The sequence below is a fragment of the Schistocerca nitens genome, chromosome 12 (assembly GCF_023898315.1).
Source record: "Schistocerca nitens isolate TAMUIC-IGC-003100 chromosome 12, iqSchNite1.1, whole genome shotgun sequence".
NCBI classification, from domain to species: Eukaryota; Metazoa; Arthropoda; class Insecta; order Orthoptera; family Acrididae; genus Schistocerca; species Schistocerca nitens.
This window is the reverse complement of record NC_064625.1, coordinates 85,916,904-85,936,579: the sequence shown is the minus strand read 5'-3', so window position 1 is coordinate 85,936,579 and position 19,676 is coordinate 85,916,904. Positions and strand designations below refer to the sequence as shown.

General features: G+C 47.8%; 1 protein-coding gene across 1 annotated transcript in view; it reads right to left on the bottom strand.

Annotated features, from left to right (window-relative positions):
• Positions 1–17,915, bottom strand: part of LOC126214923 (uncharacterized) — a 109,655-nt gene extending 91,740 nt beyond the window's left edge. The window contains exon 1 of the mRNA XM_049941563.1: positions 17,805–17,915. Coding sequence (XP_049797520.1) covers positions 17,805–17,915 — 111 coding nt within the window. The remainder of the gene's footprint in view (positions 1–17,804) is intronic.
• Positions 17,916–19,676: the final 1,761 nt, after the last annotated feature.

The window sequence follows — 19,676 nt, the reverse complement described above, 5'->3', positions numbered from 1 at the left end:
ATTTCACGCTGTGTTTCCTTAACGTCACTATCATATGAGCATCTCGCCTATCGTACATGATTTCCAGCGTGGTTCGAAAGTATGTCAAATATCTGTCCAATACATTTTGTTTCTTACTTTTGGACAAATCAGTTCACAAAACATTAGCCGGCTTTCTTTTTTCAGGTTTTTTTGGTTCAGTCTTAAATTAGGTAATAGTGTATTTCTGTACATGTATGGAAGGAAAAATCTTCATAGCTTCGAATTACTAAGAGAACCTGCTGTGCAAGGCAAGTAATTTTTTTTTTATCTTCCGTAGTAAAAGAAAGTTATTTGAATTTCGGTATATTAGCAGAGCACGATGATCCAAGACATATATCGTCTTTGGTGATTGGCGCTCTGAGAATGCTTCTTACTAACTTTGAAATTAGTTCAGCTTTCTATCCAGTAACTTTCGTATCAGTGTACATTGTCTTCCCACAACTGTTAAAATATTTCTTGGCTCTGAGCACTATGGGACTTAACTTCGAAGGTCATCAGTCCCCTAGAACTTAGAACTACTTAAACCTAACTAACCTAAGGACATCACACACATCCATGCCCGAGGCAGGATTCGAACCTGCGACCGTAGCGGTCGCGCGGTTCCAGACTGTAGCGCCTTTAACCGCTTGGCCACCACGGTCGGCCAAAATATTTCTTAAAAGACATCATAGTCGCCGTTGACTGTATAAAATATTTATTGTTACTATTGCAATTTCGGCATTTGGCCATTTTCAAGTAACACTGCCAAATTACATTCTGTCAGAATATACAACTACCTGACATGTCGTCAAAACGCAGCCTTTTGACTGTGAGAGCCCACAAGATCCGATGAGTACGATCCATATAAAATATTGTTTGATATTTCGTGGGATAAGAGTTGACAGGTGCGCAACTGTCAATACATATAAACAGCTGAGGCACTCATTCACGGGAACAGAGTATTTGTTGTTACACAGGGTCTATTCAAAGCGAATCTTAAGTGTCTGGTAAGTGTGTAGCGCGCGCCACAGAGCTTGATTTACTTCGCCGCGTGTGTACGGCGAGCCGCCATAACTCGCCGCGGCCAGGCGACAATGTGTCGAGGGCCGACCTACCGCAGAGCCATCTAGCGGGACGTGTCCCCAACCGCTGGAAGTACCCCTCGGTGGCAGAACGTCCGCCATCTGTTAGCCTCCGCGGGAACTGCCACATCCATTTGCGAACCGCCCCACCCCAGGGCGTCTGCTCCGCCTACGCAAGGGCCAGGGGGGAGAATTCTCTTCTCTCCACGGCGCAAACGGCCCTTCTGCTGCGGCGGGACAGAGAACGTGTGTGTGTGTGTGTGTGTGTGTGTGTGTGTGTGTGTGTGTGTGTGAGGGAGGGAGGTGGGCCGGGCATGTAAATTGCTATCATTACGGCGGTAACAAGGAGGCGCCGCTAGCTAAAAGGCTGCGGAAATCCGACCTACCCCAAGCAAGACTACGTTCGCTGGATTTCGCATCCGGCTTCACAAACGGAAGCCTCCACTGCTTTTTTTTTTCCTTTTAGTGACTTCTTGTACAAGCCGATAAGTAAAATCGTCCGTCATCATCAGTCGCTACAGGCAAGGTGCTGTTCATGTACCCATCCTTCTTTGTCCCTCACCGTCTGTAGCGTTTTGTTGTGATATCTCCGGTTCATTCATCTCTAGCGCGAAGGTTCTGGGCAGCCTCTTGAATTTTTTCGCAGGATTTTTTCCTTCGAAGATATTTTTATGGAGCTTTTATTTTGAATAAGTTGTCGAATTCATTTCTCTGTATCATGCTAATCAATGTCCTTTAATTTCTATTGGTATTTGCTCATTATATTTCATTTCAGAGTGAGACGTTTTTGTGGCTCTCCAGATCCACATCTCTACTTCTTCCATTTTTTTCTTTCTTCTTTCCCCAGACTCCACTCTTCACAATCATAACTTAAAATGCTGCGAATATATTTGTTGATGAACTTCTTTCTTTTTCCTATTTTGAAGTGGGTACATGTTAATAGATCACTCTTTTTCTCTGAATGTTGAGACAATGCAATTCTTCCTTTAATATCCATAATACTCGTACATCTGTTGTCATGTGTTGTCGTACTTCCCAAGTACGATTTATCTGCATTTTATTTTTATCTAGCCGGCCCTGTAGCCGAGCGGTTCTAGGCGCTTCAGACTGGAACCTATCACCAATACCGTGGAGTTACAGATGTGTGCCGTGTGTGTTCCCTATGCTACTAGCGCCAGTCTTGTGTGACACCACGTTGTGTGGCACCATATTCTGCAATTATCCTTAATTTATGAGCATGAGTGTAGATCACAAGTCACGGCTAAATGCTTACAGAAACACTTTGAGATAGCACATTTTTGAACACAATTTTGAATTGTGTTCCAAAATGTGCTGTTTAATAGATAGTGTGTGTTTGTAGACACACATTCCCCAGAACCATACACCTACAACTAGAAACAGACCAGCATTAAACGAAACGTAAAGTTGATGTAGACTGTCAAAGCACCTGAAGATGAGCCCCCAGGGCTCGAAATACACCGTGCATTTTAATAAAAGCACGATTTGTGGCTGAAGGCGATTGTTCTTTATCATTACGAAAGTGGTACAATCACGGAAGGAACACTGCAAACAATGGATAAAATTAAGTTAAATAATTAATGTGCTTCACCCTGGAAAAAAATTCACAATGAAATTTCCAGAACGAAATTCTGTCTCGAAATATGGCAGAAAATGCAAGGAGATTCTGGTCATACACAAAGCACACCAGTGGCAAGACGCAGCCAATACCTTCACTGCGCGATAACAACGGTGAAGTCACTCATGACAGTGCCACTAAAGCAGAGTTATTAAACACGGTTTTCCGAAACTCCTTCACCAAAGAAGACGAAGTAAATATTCCTGAATTCCAATCAAGAACATTTGCCAAGATGAGATACATAGAAGCAGATATCTTCGGTGTAAAAAAAGCACCTTAAATCACTTAATAAAGGCAAGGCCTCCGGTCCAGATTGTATACCAGTCAGGTTCCTCTCAGAGTATGCTGATAAAATAGCTCCATATTTAGCGTTTATATACAACCACTCGCTCACAGAAAGATCAGTACCTAAAGACTAGAAAATTGCTCAAGTCACACCCATACCCAAAAATTGAAGTAGGAGTAATCCGCTGAATTACAGGCCTATATCACTAACGTCGATTTGCAGTAGGGATTTAGAACATATACTGTTCGAACATTATGAAGTACCTCCAAGAAAACTATTTATTGACATATAGTCAGTACGGATTCAGAAAATATCGTTCTTGTGAAACGCAACTAGCTCATTATACTCATGAAGTAATAAGTGCTATCGACAGGGAATGTCAAATTGATTCCATATTTTTAAATTTTCAGAATGGTTTCGACACCGTTCCTCACAAGCGTCTTCTTATCAAACTGTGTGCCTACGGGCCGGCCGTTGTGGCCGTGCGGTTAAAGGCGCTTCAGTGTGGAACCGCGTGACCGCTACGGTCGCAGGTTCGAATCCTGCCTCGGGCATGGATGTGTGTGATGTCCTTAGGTTACTTAGGTTTAAGTAGTTCTAAGTTCTAGGTGACTGATGACCTCAGAAGTTAAGTCGCATAGTGCTCAGAGCCATTTGAACCATTTTTGTGCCTACGGAGTATCGCCTCAGTTGTACGACTGGATTCATGATTTCCTGTCAGTAATGTCAAAGTTCGTAGTAATAGACGGAAAGTCATCGAGTAAAACAGAAGTAATATCCGGCGTTCCCCAAAGAAGTGTTGTTGGCCCTCTATTGTTCCTGATCTATATTAACGACATAGGAGACAATCTGAGTAGCCGTCTTAGATTTTTTGCAGATGATACTGTCAAATGGTTCAAATGGCTCTGAGCACTATCCGACTTAACTTCTGAGGTCATCAGTCGCCTAGAACTTAGAACTAATTAAACCTAATTAACCTAAGGAGATCACACACATCCATGCCCGAGGCTGGATTCGAACCTGCGACCGTAGCGGTCGCTCGGCTCCAGACTGTAGCGCCTAGAACCGCACGGCCACTACGGCCGGCATGATACTGTCATTTACTGTCTTGTAAAGTCATCAGATGATCAAAACGACTTGCAAAATGAATTAGATAAGATATCCGTAAGGTGCGAAAAGTGGCAATTGACCCTGAATAAAGAAAAGTGCGAAGTTATTCACATGAGTACTAAAAGAAATCAGCTAAATTTCGATTACGCGATACGTCACAGCAATCTTAAGGCTGTAAATTCAACTAAAGACTTAGGGATTACAATCACAAATAACCTAAATTGGAACGACGACCTAGATAATGTTGGTAGAAGAAACCAAAGACTGCGATTCATTGGCAGAACACTTACAAGGTGCAACAGGTCTACTAAAGAGACTGCTTACACCGCGCTTGTCCGCCCTATTCTGGAGTATTGCTGTGCGGTGTGGGATCCGCATCAGGTGGGACTGACGGATGACATCGAAAAAGTACAAAGAAGGGCAGCTCGTTTTGTCTTATGGCGAAATAGAGGAGATAGTGTCACAGACATGATACGTGAAGTGGAGTGGCAATCATTAAAAAAAAGGCGTTTTTCGTTGCGGCGGGATCTTCTCATGAAATTCCAATGAGTAGTTTCCTCCTCCGATTGCGAAAACATTCTGTTGGCACCCACCTACATAAGGAGAAATGATCATCACGATAAAATAAGAGAAATCAGGGCTCGACAGAAAAATTTAAGTGCTCGTTTTTCCCGCGTGCCGTTCGAGAGTGGAACGGTAGAGAGACAGCATGAAGGTGGTTCACTGAACCCTCTGCCAGGCACTTTATTGTGAATAGCAGAGTAATCACGTAGGTGTAGAAACTGTTAAACTGTTTTTACATGTGTGGCAGTACAGTAGGTTCATCCGAAGTCGCCAGTAAGTTTTAAACCGTGGAGCAGCATATCGCGGAATTCGGTTCACGCACCACACACCTCCGATAGTGCATGTACCCGTATTCTGCGGTGATGGTACCTTTGAAAGGGCACGTCTAATTTCCGATTTTATCTCCCCAAGCCGAACTAGTGTCTCCGGGATCCTTCTTTCTTTTTTTTCTTTAATTCACTACGGGACTTAACATCTGAGGTCATCAGTCCCCTAGGACTTACAACTGTTTAACCCAACTAACCTAAGGACATCACACACATCCATGCCCGAGGCAGCATTCGAACCTGCGACCGTAGCGGTCGCGCGCTTCCAGACTGTAGCGCCTAGAACCGCTCGTCCACCAGGCCGGCTCTCCAGATTCTAATGACCTCGACGTCGACGGTACGCTAAATCGAGGTCTTCCTGCGTTCCTCCCGAAACGTTTCGTTAGGGCGGACCGTTAACTTTGGCAGACCCACGGCCAGACGCCGGCGCGTATTTAGGTATGCATGCCGGATGGTGGCCGGCGGTTATCTGGGACGGCAGAGTTTCACAACGTCCGCGCGGAGCCATAAATCTGTGGACCGCCAAGGCGCCAACACCGAGTCCCACCGCGCATGCGCACGCTCACACACACACACACACACACACACACACACACACACACACACACACACACGCACGCACGCCGCTTTCGGCAGGAAAACGGGTTCGGGACAGCCGCCGTGCGGCCAGGTGGAACCGAGAGAAACAGAACCAGGACAGGTCGGAGGAAAACGGACAGACGGAAAAAAACGAGAAAATAAGAAAAAAAAATGGAGGGCAAAATAAATCCGTGGCGAGTCAGCGGGCGGTCTTACTTGTTAGCCGCGATCACAGTAATTTCCCTAATGAAGCGTTAAACGATCCATTACGGACGCCGCGTCGGCAATTTCGTCGCCCCGTGTGACCGAGGCGAGCCTGGGCGGTGATGTATGTTCCGGGCGCGCGCCATCCGTGTACGGGCCACGCCGCTGGTTTGTTTACCTTCCCCTCCCTAATCGTTTATCGACTTATTTATTGATGTATGTACTCCCGTCTCCTTTAAAAAAGCAAACACGGCCGCACTGATACTCCACTCCGGCCCAAGCGGTTAGCAGCCGGGCGTTGCAGGGGATTCCCCTACTGATCGCCAGTTCCTCTTTCTAATTTGCTCGATTCTTGTGTCGGTGACACAAGAGAAACACACTCATCCGAATACCACACACACAGAAATTTTTGAGACAATATTGATCATTGTTTTACATATTGCACTTTTTCTTGGGTCCTTATCCCGTAACTGCCTTGCCGCAGTGGATACACCAGTTCCCGTGAGATCGCCGAAGTGAAGCGCTGTCGGGCGTGGTCGGCACTTGCATGGGTGACCATCCAGGCCGCCATGCGCTGTCGCCATTTTTTGGGGTGCACTCAGCCTCGTGATGCCAATTGAGGAGCTACTCGACCGAATAGTAGCGGCTTCGGTCAAGAATACCATCATAACGACCGGGAGAGCGGCGTGCTGACCCCACGCCCCTCCTATCCGCATCCTCCACTGAGGATGACACGGCGGTCGGATGGTCCCGGTAGGCCACTCGTGGCCTGAAGCCGGAGTGCTTTATCCCGTACCTTCACGTTCTCAGCCTGTTAATCTAGAATTGGCATGCTAGTGGTGTAGGGTAGCCTCCCTTCTTGCTGCAACCCTCAGCGCAATCGCAATCTGCCCCCCAACCCCTGGACAGAAACTGTGTGCCACACTGGACTCGCATTCGGGAGGACGACGGTTCAAACCCGCGTCCGGCGATCATGACTCAGGGTTGCCATTATTTCCCTAAATTGCTTCAAGCAAATGCCCGGATAGTTTCTTTGAAAGAGCAATGTCGATTCCCTTCCCTCATCCGATGGGACCGATGACCTAGCTGCTTGCTCCTTCCCCCAAATCAACCGACCAGCCTCATTTCTAGGCATGTAGTGCTACCCATGTGAAAGTGTGAGAACGAGTTCAAATGGTTCAAATCGCTCTGAGCACTATGGGACCTAACATATGAGGTCATCATTCCCCTAGACGTGGAACTACTTAAACGTAACTAACCTAAGGACATCACACACATCCACGCCTGAGGCAGGATTCGCACCTGCGACCGTAGCAACAGCGCGGTTCCGGACTGAAGCGCCAAGAACCGCTCAGCTAAGCAAATTCAGAAGGACTTAGGTTGCAGTACTTAATCGGGGATGAAGCGTGGATGGGCAGGGTTGAGGGGGACGGGGGGAAGTAAATATTGTAGAGCGACCAGAAGATGAATACAGTAAGCAGATTCAGAAGGACGTAGGTTGCAGTAGTAATTTGGAAATGAAGAGGCTTGCACAGGATAGAGTAGCATGGAGAGTTGAATCAAACCAATCTTCTGACTGAAGACCACAACAGTAACATAAAGCCTTCTCCGTGTTCAGGCCGGTTCAAATCGGATTTAAAACTCGAGCTTTCTAAAGTTATCACCATCATCTTCATCAGGAGATGACTGACTGCTGGGAGTGGTGTCTTTCTTATAGTGGCGTTGGAGTTTGTCACTGGTCCGGTGAGATCGCCACGTGATCGTGGCGGATCCGAGGTCCTGTCCCACACATCGATTTACTTGTATCTATTTCCTAATGAAAAGAAAGCGTAAGGAATTCGCAAGTTCAGTAAGAGTTATAACAGAGACAGAGGTTATAGCTGGCCGGTGTGGCCGAGCGGTTCTAGACGCTTCCGTCCGGAACCGCGCGACCGCCACGGTCACAGGTTCGATTCCTGCCTCGGGCATGGATGTGTGTGATGTCCTTAGGTTAGTTAGGTTTAAGTAGTTCTAAGTTCTAGGGGACTGATGACCTTAGATGTTAAGTCCCATAGTGCTCAGAGCCATTTGAACCATTTTTGAACAGAGGTTATAGCCTCAGTGGTGCCTGGAGACGAATACCTGACACAGAGCCCCTGCAGATACATCGAATCAAAGATCGTAACTATTCAGGAGAGACGTCATGATGGGGGTGGTCACCGTTCCCCTTCCACCCCCTCAGTTACTGCCCTTCGGGGAGCGGCAGTAAAGCCCGATTTCCTTCTTTGCACATGTGAATACCGGCTCTCAGGTAATGTCACACCGTCAATACAAGTTAGGACTCCAAGGGACGTCGCCCGACCAATGACAAGCTACAATGTCACTATAAAAGAAGCAGACAATTGTCTCCTGAAGAAAATCATGGTGCGCATCTTCGAAAGCTCGAGTTTTAACTCCGATTTGACGCTGTCTGAATAACGAGATTTTACACAAGGATGCCGTCGCGGTAAACTTGGAGGTGAAACGCACATTACGAAAAATGAAATCTTGGGAATGAGAGATAAATGAGAAGGGGGGCAGGGAGGGGGAGTGTGTCGGTGACGGCAGCAGCCGAGACGGAAGTCGCCCGCGGCCAAATTGACGTCCAATTAGTGCGGGGGCGAGGGCGGCTCAAAGGCGGGCGACAAATTGCAAGGTAGCGGCTGCCGGCGGCGGCCGCGGCGCCCGCCAATTGCGCCAAGTGGCTCAATTGAGCGCAATGAGCGGCCGGCGCGCCCCCCCGTCCTCTGCGGCTCCCAGCGCGGCCGGCTCCCATACCAGCTCTCCGGCCTACGCCTTGTCACACACTCGCTCCGCCGCCACACATTCCCATTGTTCCAGAGTCAGTATGGAGGAAAAAAAAGGCACGCGTTTCGCGTCGGCAAAAAAAAAAAATTACACAATGCTCCGCGACAACTGGATACACCTGCTGGCTAAATTTAGATAACCGGTTTTAGATGAAGACGTTGCAGCAATTTTACAGGCTCACGCGAACTCCGTAACTCTTACCTGCTGTACCCCGCAACTGTCCAACTTGCCCAAATATGCGCTTACATCCAATACCAGAAATGTGAAACTACCAGCAGACCTCTGATTTTTCCTTGGCGACTACCCACGACAAGTCAGTAAGCGAATCACGAGGGTTGGATCTTTAATAGTGACAACTATTTATTTACAGCTCGTACACAATAAATACGTGTTTCAAAGTTTTACTGACCTTCAAAGTAGTCACCAGCATTGTGTATAAACCGTTGCCAGCGATGTGGAAGTTGTAGGATACTCTTAGCAGTGCCAATTGTGTTGACAGTTCGAGCGGCGCAGTCTATGCCCGACGAATTTGTGGCAGTTCTTAAGGGAATGCCGTGAAGTGTTTCCTTCAGTTTAGAAATCGGGTTGAACTCACGAGGGCTTAAGTCAGAGGACTGCAGTAGGTGGTATAGCACCTAGCAACCCCATTAGTCAGACAAATAAATAACAGCTTGCACTGTACGTGCCTGAGCACTGTCCTGCAAAATGATGGTCAGGCCCTGCAGAAAGTGTCATCACTTCGCCCGCATCTCGTGGTCGTGCGGTAGCGTTCTCGCTTCCCACGCCCGGGTTCCCGGGTTCGATTCCCGGCGGGGTCAGGGATTTTCTCTGCCTCGTGATGGCTGGGTGTTGTGTGCTGTCCTTAGGTTAGTTAGGTTTAAGTAGTTCTAAGTTCTAGGGGACTTATGACCACAGAAGTTGAGTCCCATAGTGCTCAGAGCCATTTGACCATTTTTTTTGTCATCACTTCTGTCTCTATGCTGTTCATTTCTGGAACACAACCTACGATCAGAGACAGCAAAGGACCTGAAAGAGCAGCTGAACGGAATGGACAGTGTGTTGAAAGGAGGATATAAGACGAACAACAACAAAAGCAAAACGAGGATAATGGAATGCGCTACGGTCGCAGGTTCGACTCCTGCCTCGCGCATGGAATGTGTGTGATGTCCTTAGGTTAGTTAGGTTTATGTAGTTCTAAGTACAGGGGACTGATGACCTCAGGAGTTAAGTCGCACAGTGCTCAGAGCCGTTTGAACCATTTGATAGTGGAATGTAGTCGAATTAAATCGCTTGATGCTGAGGGTATTAGATTAGGAAATGAGACGCTTACAGTAGTAAATGAGGTTTGCTATTTGGGGAGCAAAATAACTCATGATGATCGAAGTAGAGAGGATATAAAATGTAGAGTGTTAATGGCAAGGAAAGCGTTTCTGAAGAAGAGAAATTTGTTAACATTGAGTATAGATTTAAGTGTCAGGAAGTCGTTTCTGAAAGTATTTGTATGGAGTGTAGCCATGTATGGAAGTGAAACATGGACGATAACCAGTTTGGACAAGAACAGAATAGAAGCTTTCGAAATGTGGTGCTACAGAAGAATGCTGAAGATTAGATGGGTAAATCACATAACTAATGAGGAGGTATTGAACAGAATTGGGGAGAATAGGAGTTTGTGGCACAAATTGACTAGAAGAAGGGATCGGTTGGTAGGACATGTTGTGAGGCATCAAGGGATCACCAATTTAGTATTGGAGGGCAGCGCGGAGGGTAAAAATCGTAGAGGGAGACCAAGAGATGAATACACTAAGCAGATTCAGAAGGATGTAGGTTTCAGTAGGTACTGGGAGATGAAGAAGCTTGCACAGGATAGAGCAGCATGGAGAGCAGTCTCAGGACTGACGACCACGACAACAACAATATTCCACTACGTTTTGTTAGCCACTGTTGTCGTCAGTACCTCACCTCTAGCATCAGATAGCTGTCACCAGCACATAACAGCTATGTAGGACCCGATACGTCCAGAGACCTCATACGGCGTTACAACAGTGCGTCGCCAGGAGGCGGGCGTACCCGCGGGTGTGTGTGGGCGCCGAGTAACTCAATCCGGCGCTTCCGGCGAGCGGTTAGCGTCGCATACATCACGCCGGCGCGCATTCGTTACCTCGCGCTTGGCAAAGCGTCAGGCCGTTGTCATCGGTTCGATTTATCGGCGCCTTGCGACCAGCCAAGGCCGGGGCGCTTGGTGGCTCGACCGCTGTCGCAGATAAACGGCCGATCGCCGCGATACGAATGCGATCGCCGGCTGAGTGAGACGTGGCCAGCCGGCGACAACAGGATACAGAGCCGCCAGCCTCAGGTAGCGTGGTGAACACCTCTCTCCCTGTAGCCAGTAGTGCCGCGTACCGTGTTCCAGTCAGCCAGACACTCGCCAAGCGAATACGCTGTCGACGCTAATCTCGTAGTTCACAGTAATGCCGAGTGTCAGCGTTAATGCGCTAATGGGAACCGACTGCGACCTTACTTTCATTTTCAGATACTGTCTATCCACTGCATTAATTTCTTCCGGGCAGGCCGGCCAGAGTGGTTCAAATGGCTGATGATGATGATGATGTTTGGTTTGTGGGGCGCTCAACTGCGTGGTTATCAGCGCCCGTACAATTTCCCAACCTTTGCTCAGTCCAATTTCGCCACTTTCTTGGATGATGATGAAATGATGAGGACAACACAAACACCCAGTCCTCTCGAGGCAGGTGAAAATCCCTGACCCCGCCGGGAATCGAACCCGGGACCCCGTGCTCGGGAAGCGAGAACGCTACCGCGAGACCACGAGCGGCGGACATTCAAATGGCTCTGAGCACTATGGGACTTAACTTCAGAGGTCATCAGTCCCCTAGAACTTAGAACTACTTAAACCTAACTAACCTAAGGACATCACACACTTCCATGCCATAGGCAGGATTCGAACCTGCGACCGTAGCAGCAGCGCGGTTCCTGACTAAAGCGCCTAGAACCGCTCGGTCACACCGTCCGGTGGCCAGAGTGACCGAGGGGTTCTAGGCACTTTAGTCCGGAACCGCACGACCGCTACGGTCGCAGGTTCGAATCCTGCCTCGGGCATGGATGTGTGGGATGTCCTTAGGTTAGTTAGGTTTAAGTAGTTCTAAGTTCTAGGGGACTGTCCACCCCCGGTTGCTGAGTGGTGAGCGCGACAAACTGTCAATCCAAAGGACCCGGGTTCGATTCCCGGCTGGGTCGGAGATTTTCTCCGCTCAGGGACTGGGTGTTGTGTCGTCCTAATCATCATCATTTCATCCCCATCGACGCGCAAGTCGCCGAAGTGGCGTCAAATCGAAAGACTTGCACTCGGCGAACGGTCTACCCGACGGGAGGCCCTCGTCACACGACATTTCATTTGATTTGTAGGGGACTGATGAGCTCAGCAGGTAAGTCCCATAGTGATCAGAGCCATTTGAGCCTTCCCGTCATATTGTATATCACCTATGACACTGACTCACATCCCTCCACCTCACTTGAGGCGGAAACAAGCTCTACTGAGGGAGGTCGACAAAATCTATGCATCATCTTCTCTACCACTGCACCAGGAATTCTGTCATCCGCCACAGCAACGATTGCGATCAGGAAGACCAGCAAGTGTTACTGCAGGACAACTTATCGCGGATGGTTTTGATCTAAATGAAAGCTGGAAGCATGAATGGTCAACAAAAACTTTGGGGACAAGAGCCCATCACCTTGATCCCACAAAGAAGCCAAAAGGTTTTGACCTACAGAGGAAAGTTTGGTGCCGGGCGTTGTGGCAGTGCGGTTCTAGGCGCTTCAGTCCGGAACCGCGCGACTGCTACGGTCGCAGGTTCGAATCCTGTCTGGGGCATGGATGTGTGTGATGTCCTTAGGTTAGTTAGGTTTAAGTAGTTCTAAGTTCTAGGGGACTGACGACCTCAGATGTTAAGTGCCATAGTGCTCAGAGCCAATTGAACCTTTTTTTTTTAACTTTGGTGCCGCCTCAACAGATTAAGGACTGGACATGGTTGCTGTGGCTACTTCAGGTACAAATGGGGCTGGATCAGTTCACCAATGTGTGAATGTAATCAAGAAGAGCAGACAATTGAACATTTAGTCCAACGCTGTCCACTACATTCATACCCTGGAATTCCCGATGACTTGTTCACTCTCACACCCACCTTAATTAACTGGTTGAAAAACACGGACTTTAAGGTTTAATCTTGTCTTGTATCATATGCATATTGTATAAAATCATGTGCCTTATATCAACTGTATATTGTGTAAAATCACCATACGATTATATAAATAAAAATTAATTGCTTCCTCCATTATCTCTAAAAAAATTAGTAAAATGCTAAACGGTTACTGTAGCTATGAAAGGAAATGCCAGTGATTGTTAAAGTCGTAGAAACTAGCATTACTAAGCCCTGCTTCGAAAATTCTGCTCACTGTTGTTAAGGAAAAATGGAAGCAGACTCGAAGAAACGACAGACAAATAAATGATTCGGGAAGCCAATCAAAAATATTCAAGAAGTATGTATTAGTAACCTGATATTGAGCAAGGATGTACCTCAAAAAAACAAAAGGTTTTATACTGGGTGGTTCAAATTGGGATTTTAAGACTTCGTAGCATTTATTACATTCAACTTACAAACATAAATAATACATCGAATGAAAGAGAGACTCGGCTTTGTTTGTATACCAGTCTTTGAAAAAGGAAAGAGCAGGAAACGACCAAGATTGACAGAGAAACATACAGAACGAGTGAGAAAGTCTACTGCACGTAGCCTCAGAAATCAGCTCGGAAGGCTGAAACGTCCCCTTTTGAAAATTAAAGAATGACAGTACTGGAAAACCTCTACGTTATTTGATTTACAAACAGCTGAGCCAAACTCAACGCACTCACACAGTTTTCTCTTTACTTATTCTGATCATTTCCAAACTGACACACAATATTTTTAGCGCAAAGCAATCTGACTTTCAATGATCTCTACAAAAGAATGGCCCAGACTAGCAATAACCTATACCTTTCATGACTTTTGACGTGTGTCCGCCAGAAAAAGGAAATTTGTAAAGATTTTTCTGGCGGACACACGTCCAGATCGTCCTCTCAAAACTCTGGCATCTCTCTCTCCACCTCCAACTGCCCAATGCTACGCGCTGTTCTCATCTAACTGTCCAACACTACACAAGCGAATATTCCAACAATGAGTCCAACCAGCCACAGACTGCACACAGTAGTGTATGTAGATGTAGACAAAAGTATAGCGTGATTCATTTCAATAACAGACTGACAAGGTGATTATTTTTTTGTTCATGGCGCAGGAACATTGCTAATAGGCGTTCTTTTCTCCTTCCGATAAGAACGACGCTTTCAATTCTCCTGCCGCTACAGTAGTGCCCTCGTGATGATGTAAACGCGTCGCTGGGAAGCCGGGAGGGGCGGGGGGAGTGAACGGTAGTTGGAGTAAAATTTATGTGACGTCAGCACACGTTAAGTAAAAAACTGAGTGTTAGGAGGGGGCTTTAGGCGAGATGAGGAATGGGTGCCGGGCGCTCGCTCGGCCGATGCTTATCTCCGTGTTTCCCCAGCTGGCTGCGATGGCCCAGAACTACGATATTAATTACAGCGACGAACGGCCGGTGGGCGTCTTTTTGTCGCCAGTGATGGCCGGATAAACCGCGTCCAGGCATGCCCCCCCCCCCCCCAGCCACCATTACTGCCCTCCATTTGCCAGAAACTGGCACGTGTTTCAGTATACGCAAGTCCAAGTCCACCTCACCTAACTAACGCCACGTTACTGTGGGCCGTCTGACAAACTTTGTCAGTAGTGGCGCCTGAAACATCTTCTGTTGAATACATACTGTGCTCGCTGTCAACCAAGCGAGACACACCATCTATAAACATGACTAAATCAAAACCCCAACCACGTTTCACAAGGCTACAAGGCCAACCTTAGGAATTACTGAAGGGATTTACATACAGTTTTCACTAAAAGACAGACTGATTCACGAGGAAAGTTCATCTACATAACTCACTATCACTACCCCGTCTAGGACACAGATACTTAGTGCTACCCGTTAGCAGCTAGATTAAGACGCTAGTTATTAGTAACTACTCGCAAAGTTTCAGAATACTTCATATTCCCTCCCCCCTCCCTTCGCCCCCCCGCTGCCCCCCACGATTGATCCTTCAACGCCTCATCAAATTCTCGGATGCTTCATATCTTCCGAACCCTGCGGGGCTTACATCTACATCTACATGATTACTCTGCTATTCACAATAAAGCGCCTGGCAGAGGGCTCAATGAACCACCTTCAGGCTGTCTCTCCACCGTTCCACTCTCGAACGGTACGCGGGAAAAACGAGTACTTCAATTTTTCTATGTGAGCCCTGATTTCTCTTATTTTATCGTGATGATCATTTCTTCCTACGTAGGTGGGTGCCAACAGAATGTTTTCGCAATCGGAGGAGAAAACTACTGATTGAAATTTCATGAGAAGATCCCGTAGTAACGAAAAACGTCTTTGTTTTAATGATTGCCACTCCAATTCACGTATCATGTCTGTGACACTATCTCCCCTATTTCGCGATAATACAAAACGAGCTGCCCTTCTTTGTACTTTTTCGATGTCATCCGTCAGTCCCACCTGATGCGGATCCCACACCGCACAACAATACTCCAGAATAGGGCGGACAAGCGTGGTGTAAGCAGTCCCTTTACTAGACCTTTTGCACTTTCTAAGTGTTCTGCCAATGAATCGCAGTCTTTGGTTTGCTCTACCCACAATATTATCTATGTGATGGTTCCAATTTAGGTTATTTGTAATTGTAATCCGTAAGTATTTAGTTGAATTTACAGCCTTCAGATTTGTGTGACTTATGGCGTAATCGGAATTTAGCTGATTTGTTTTAGTACTCATGTAAATAACTTCACACTTTTAATTATTCAGGGTCAATTGCTACTTTTGGCACCATACAGATATCTTATGTAAATCATTTTGCAAGTCGTTTTGATCATCTCATGATTTTACAAAACGGTAAATGACAGCATCATCTGCAAACAATCTAAGATGGCTACTCAGATTGTCTCCTATGTCGTTCATATAGATCAGGAACTATAGAGGGCCTAGCGAATGTAACGAGCAGTGGGGCTGATGGATGGGGGCGCTACTTGTGCGTGACGTCTTGATTATTTGGGATGGACAGGAGGCGTGTCTGGATGGCCGAGGCGGTTCGGGCAAATGTTCTAGAGAAGCGGAGATTACGGATTCGAGTCCCGGTCGGGCACAAAATTTCAGTCTTTTGATTTCTATCAATGCCTGTAGGCGGCTGAAGTCCTGATTTCTAGTTACATACATACGTAATTCCCGCAAACAAAGTGTTTTGTGCTCATCATGACGTAGAGAGATGGGATGTGCAGCTGTGGCGAGGTACTGAAGGACGAGTGTGGTTCAGATGTTCGTATGGGCATCCAGATCTCGTTTTCCTGGAAGTTTTCCAAATAACTTACAGTGAATGGCGGGAGGATTCGTTTGAATTTTGTTTCCGAACCTCGTCCTAGCCTAGCTTGTGCTTGGACTCTAATGACCCTGTCGTTGACGAGACGTTACATCCTAATGTTCTTTTCGTTCGCCGGCCGAAGTGGCCGTGCGGTTAAAGGCGCTGCAGTCTGGAACCGCAAGACCGCTACGGTCGCAGGTTCGAATCCTGCCTCGGGCATGGATGTTTGTGATGTCCTTAGGTTAGTTAGGTTTAACTAGTTCTCAGTTCTAGGGGACTAATGACCACAGCAGTTGAGTCCCATAGTGCTCAGAGCCATTTGAACCATTTGAACCTTTTCGTTCACTACTCTCGGATAGGATCCACACTGACCTAGAACTAAAGTCACCCCGCCGCGTTTTACTGTCTTTATGCGAAGGTTAATCTCAGGAACTATTGAAGGGATTTTGATACGGTTTTCGCTAAGAAATGGCTCTCAGCACTATGGGACTTAACATCTGAGGTCATCAGTCCCCTACACTTAGAACTATTTAAACCTAACTAACCTAAGGACACCACACACATCCATGCCCGAGGTAGGATTCGAACCTGCGACCGTAGCTGCAGCGCGGTTCCAGACTGTAGCGTCTAGAACCGCTCGGTCACACCGGCCGGCCCGTGGGTGTAATGTATGTATCAAAATAAAGGTAAAACGTTAAATACAGTTTTGTCTGCAATTCCTTTATTTCATAGCTACGCAGTGGAATAGGGAACACAGGTGCAAAAGAAACAAAACAAAATTAGTTCTTCTCAGAAAGCAACGACAAGAAGAAACCGGAAGTTCAGCTCAGTACGTACTGTACGTTTACCCCAGGACGCGTTCCAAATGATGTCGGTTTAGACAAAATCGACATTTTACTCTTACTTTTATCCATACATCACACTCCCGCAGTGTCTACAGTTACGTCGAACCGTAGTGCATATAAGATACTGCAGTGGCTATGTTGTTCAGAAGTACTATGCAATGTTCCTTCGGATTGCATGCAAAATACATCAAATGTATTCGCAGTTGCGGATATGGGCAGCCGTCAGCTGTATAATGGAATGACGACAATGAAAATTTGTGCCGGACCGGGACCCGAACTCGGATTTCCTGCTTGTCGCGAGGGGTCGCCTTACCATTAGCCTATCCGAGCACGTTTCACGGCCATACATGCATGTCCGAAGGAACAATGCACCGTACTTCTGAACAACACGGGCACAGGAGTATCGTGTGACTTCCAATTAAAATGTCTCTCCCGTACTGAAATATACTAATGGATGTACAAGTGCAGGTTGTAGACACATGGTAAACGACATACGGAAGTTTGGTTGTGGCTGTGAAGCGTGCTCGGGTAGCGAAATGGTAAGGCGACCGCTCGTGATAAGCGGGAAAACCGGGTTCGAGTTCGGTCCGGCACAAATTTGCATCGTCGTCGTTCCATTATACAGTTTATGGTTCGCATATTCGCAACTGCGAATACATTTCATGTAGTTTTGCATACAATTATTACTGTTGTAGAAGATAAGACGTCCGGCCGCACGTGCCACCGTGCGAAGCTTTGTTTTTTTTTTTGTTAAGTAAGGCAAACCCTTGAATGTGCGTGTTTCATTAACGTGGTTAACCGGCACTCGACCTGTGACATGGTACCAACGCGGGCCCCGTAATTCCCACGGGGTTCCATACAGCCGCAGAAGGGCCACAGTACGGGCTGGGCTCGTCCTCACGATAGGCGGCTCCAGCCTGTCGATGTGTGGCCATATTCGTGGCGCGTAAAGAGCCGCTCACGTCTTACACGGCGGGTTCCGCCCCCTCACACTTTAGCTCCACTCGTACACACGTCCGCTCGCAGATAGCATCGCCGCCGTAAATCTCGCAGACACGGCCGACGAGACACGCCGCCGCCGCCGGCCGCCAGGCGCGCTGTTCGGACGCCGCCCCCCTCCCGCCCCCACCGCCCCCACCTCGGCAGGTGTACGTGGGAGGCGGCGCGATGCGAGCCACAGGCACCCGGGGCGACGTCACAGGCTACGGCGCCACCTGTCTACTGGTCCCAACCACCGTCTGCTCTATGTATGTGCGTGTGCGAAGGTGGTCTGAAGCGGCCGAGAGGGATTTTCTCACGGACTACTCGCAGCTGCTCGGGTGCTCCTCGAAAGTTGTGGGTAATAACCACCTGCCCAACATGCCTCCTCCGTAGCGGAGCTCGCTACTGCGCCGACTCTCGAGGCGGAGGTAAACAGTTCGTGTCCTGTGTGAGGTGTTGGTTGTGCCGTTTTGCATACCCCTATGATGCTACGAGTTAAGCGCTGTCGGGCGTGACCGGCACTTGGATGGGTGACCATCAGGGTCCCCATGCGCTATTGCCATTTTTCGGGGTGCACTCAGCCTGACCACGCGCCCCTCCTATCCGCATCCTTTTCTGAGGATGACACGGCGGTCGGATGGTCCCGATGGGCCGCTTGTGGCCTGAAGACGGAGTGCTTTTTTATGATGCTACAGTCCGATCTATGATGACCGACAGAGAAGGGAAGCACCTGATATGAACATGCACGCCGGCCGGAGTGGCCGTGCGGTTCTAGGCGCTGCAGTCTGGAGCCGAGCGACCGCTACGGTCGCAGGTTCGAATCCTGCCTCGGGCATGGATGTGGGTGATGTCCTTTGGTTAGTTAGGTTTAATTAGTTCTAAGTTCTAGGCGACTGATGACCACAGAAGTTAAGTCGCATAGTGATTAGAACCATCTGAACCATTTTTTGAACATGCACATTACAATAAGGAAACAATAACATCGCGCAACGAAAACGTTCTACTGAATGATAATAGAGGTGGTGCAATCAACCACGATAATGTCGGTACCACATAGACATACACTGAGGTGAGAAATGTCATGGGATACCTCCTCATATCGTGCCGCACCTCCTTTTGGCCAACGGAGTGCGACAACTCGACGTGGCACGGACTCAGCAAGTCGTTGGTAGCCCCCAGCAGATATATTGAGTCATGGCGCCTCTATAGCTGTCCATAATTCCGAAAGTATTGCCAGAGCAGGATGTTGTGCACGAACTGACCTCTCCATTATGTGCCATAAATGTTTGATGGCATCTGGTTGGCCAAATCATTCACTCGGACTGTCCAGAATGTTCTTCCAATCAGTCATCGACAATTGTGGCAGTCCATGAAAGGCTGCATATTGTCTCCAAGTATCCGAACGTAACCGCTTCCAGTTCCGGATAGGTTCAGTTGGACCAGAGGGCCCAGTCGATTCCACGTAAACACAGCTCACTCCATTATGAAGCCACCACCTGTTTGCACAGTGTCAGGGGTCCATGTCTTCGTGGGGTCTGCGCCTTAGCCGAACCCTACCATCAGCTCTTACCACATGAAATTAGGATTCATCTCACCAGGCCACGCTTTTCGGATGGTCTACGGTCCAGCCGACATGGTTATGGGCCGGGGAGAGTCGCTGCGGGCGATGTCGTGCTGTTGGCAAAGGCATTCTCGTCGGTCGTCTGCTGCCACAG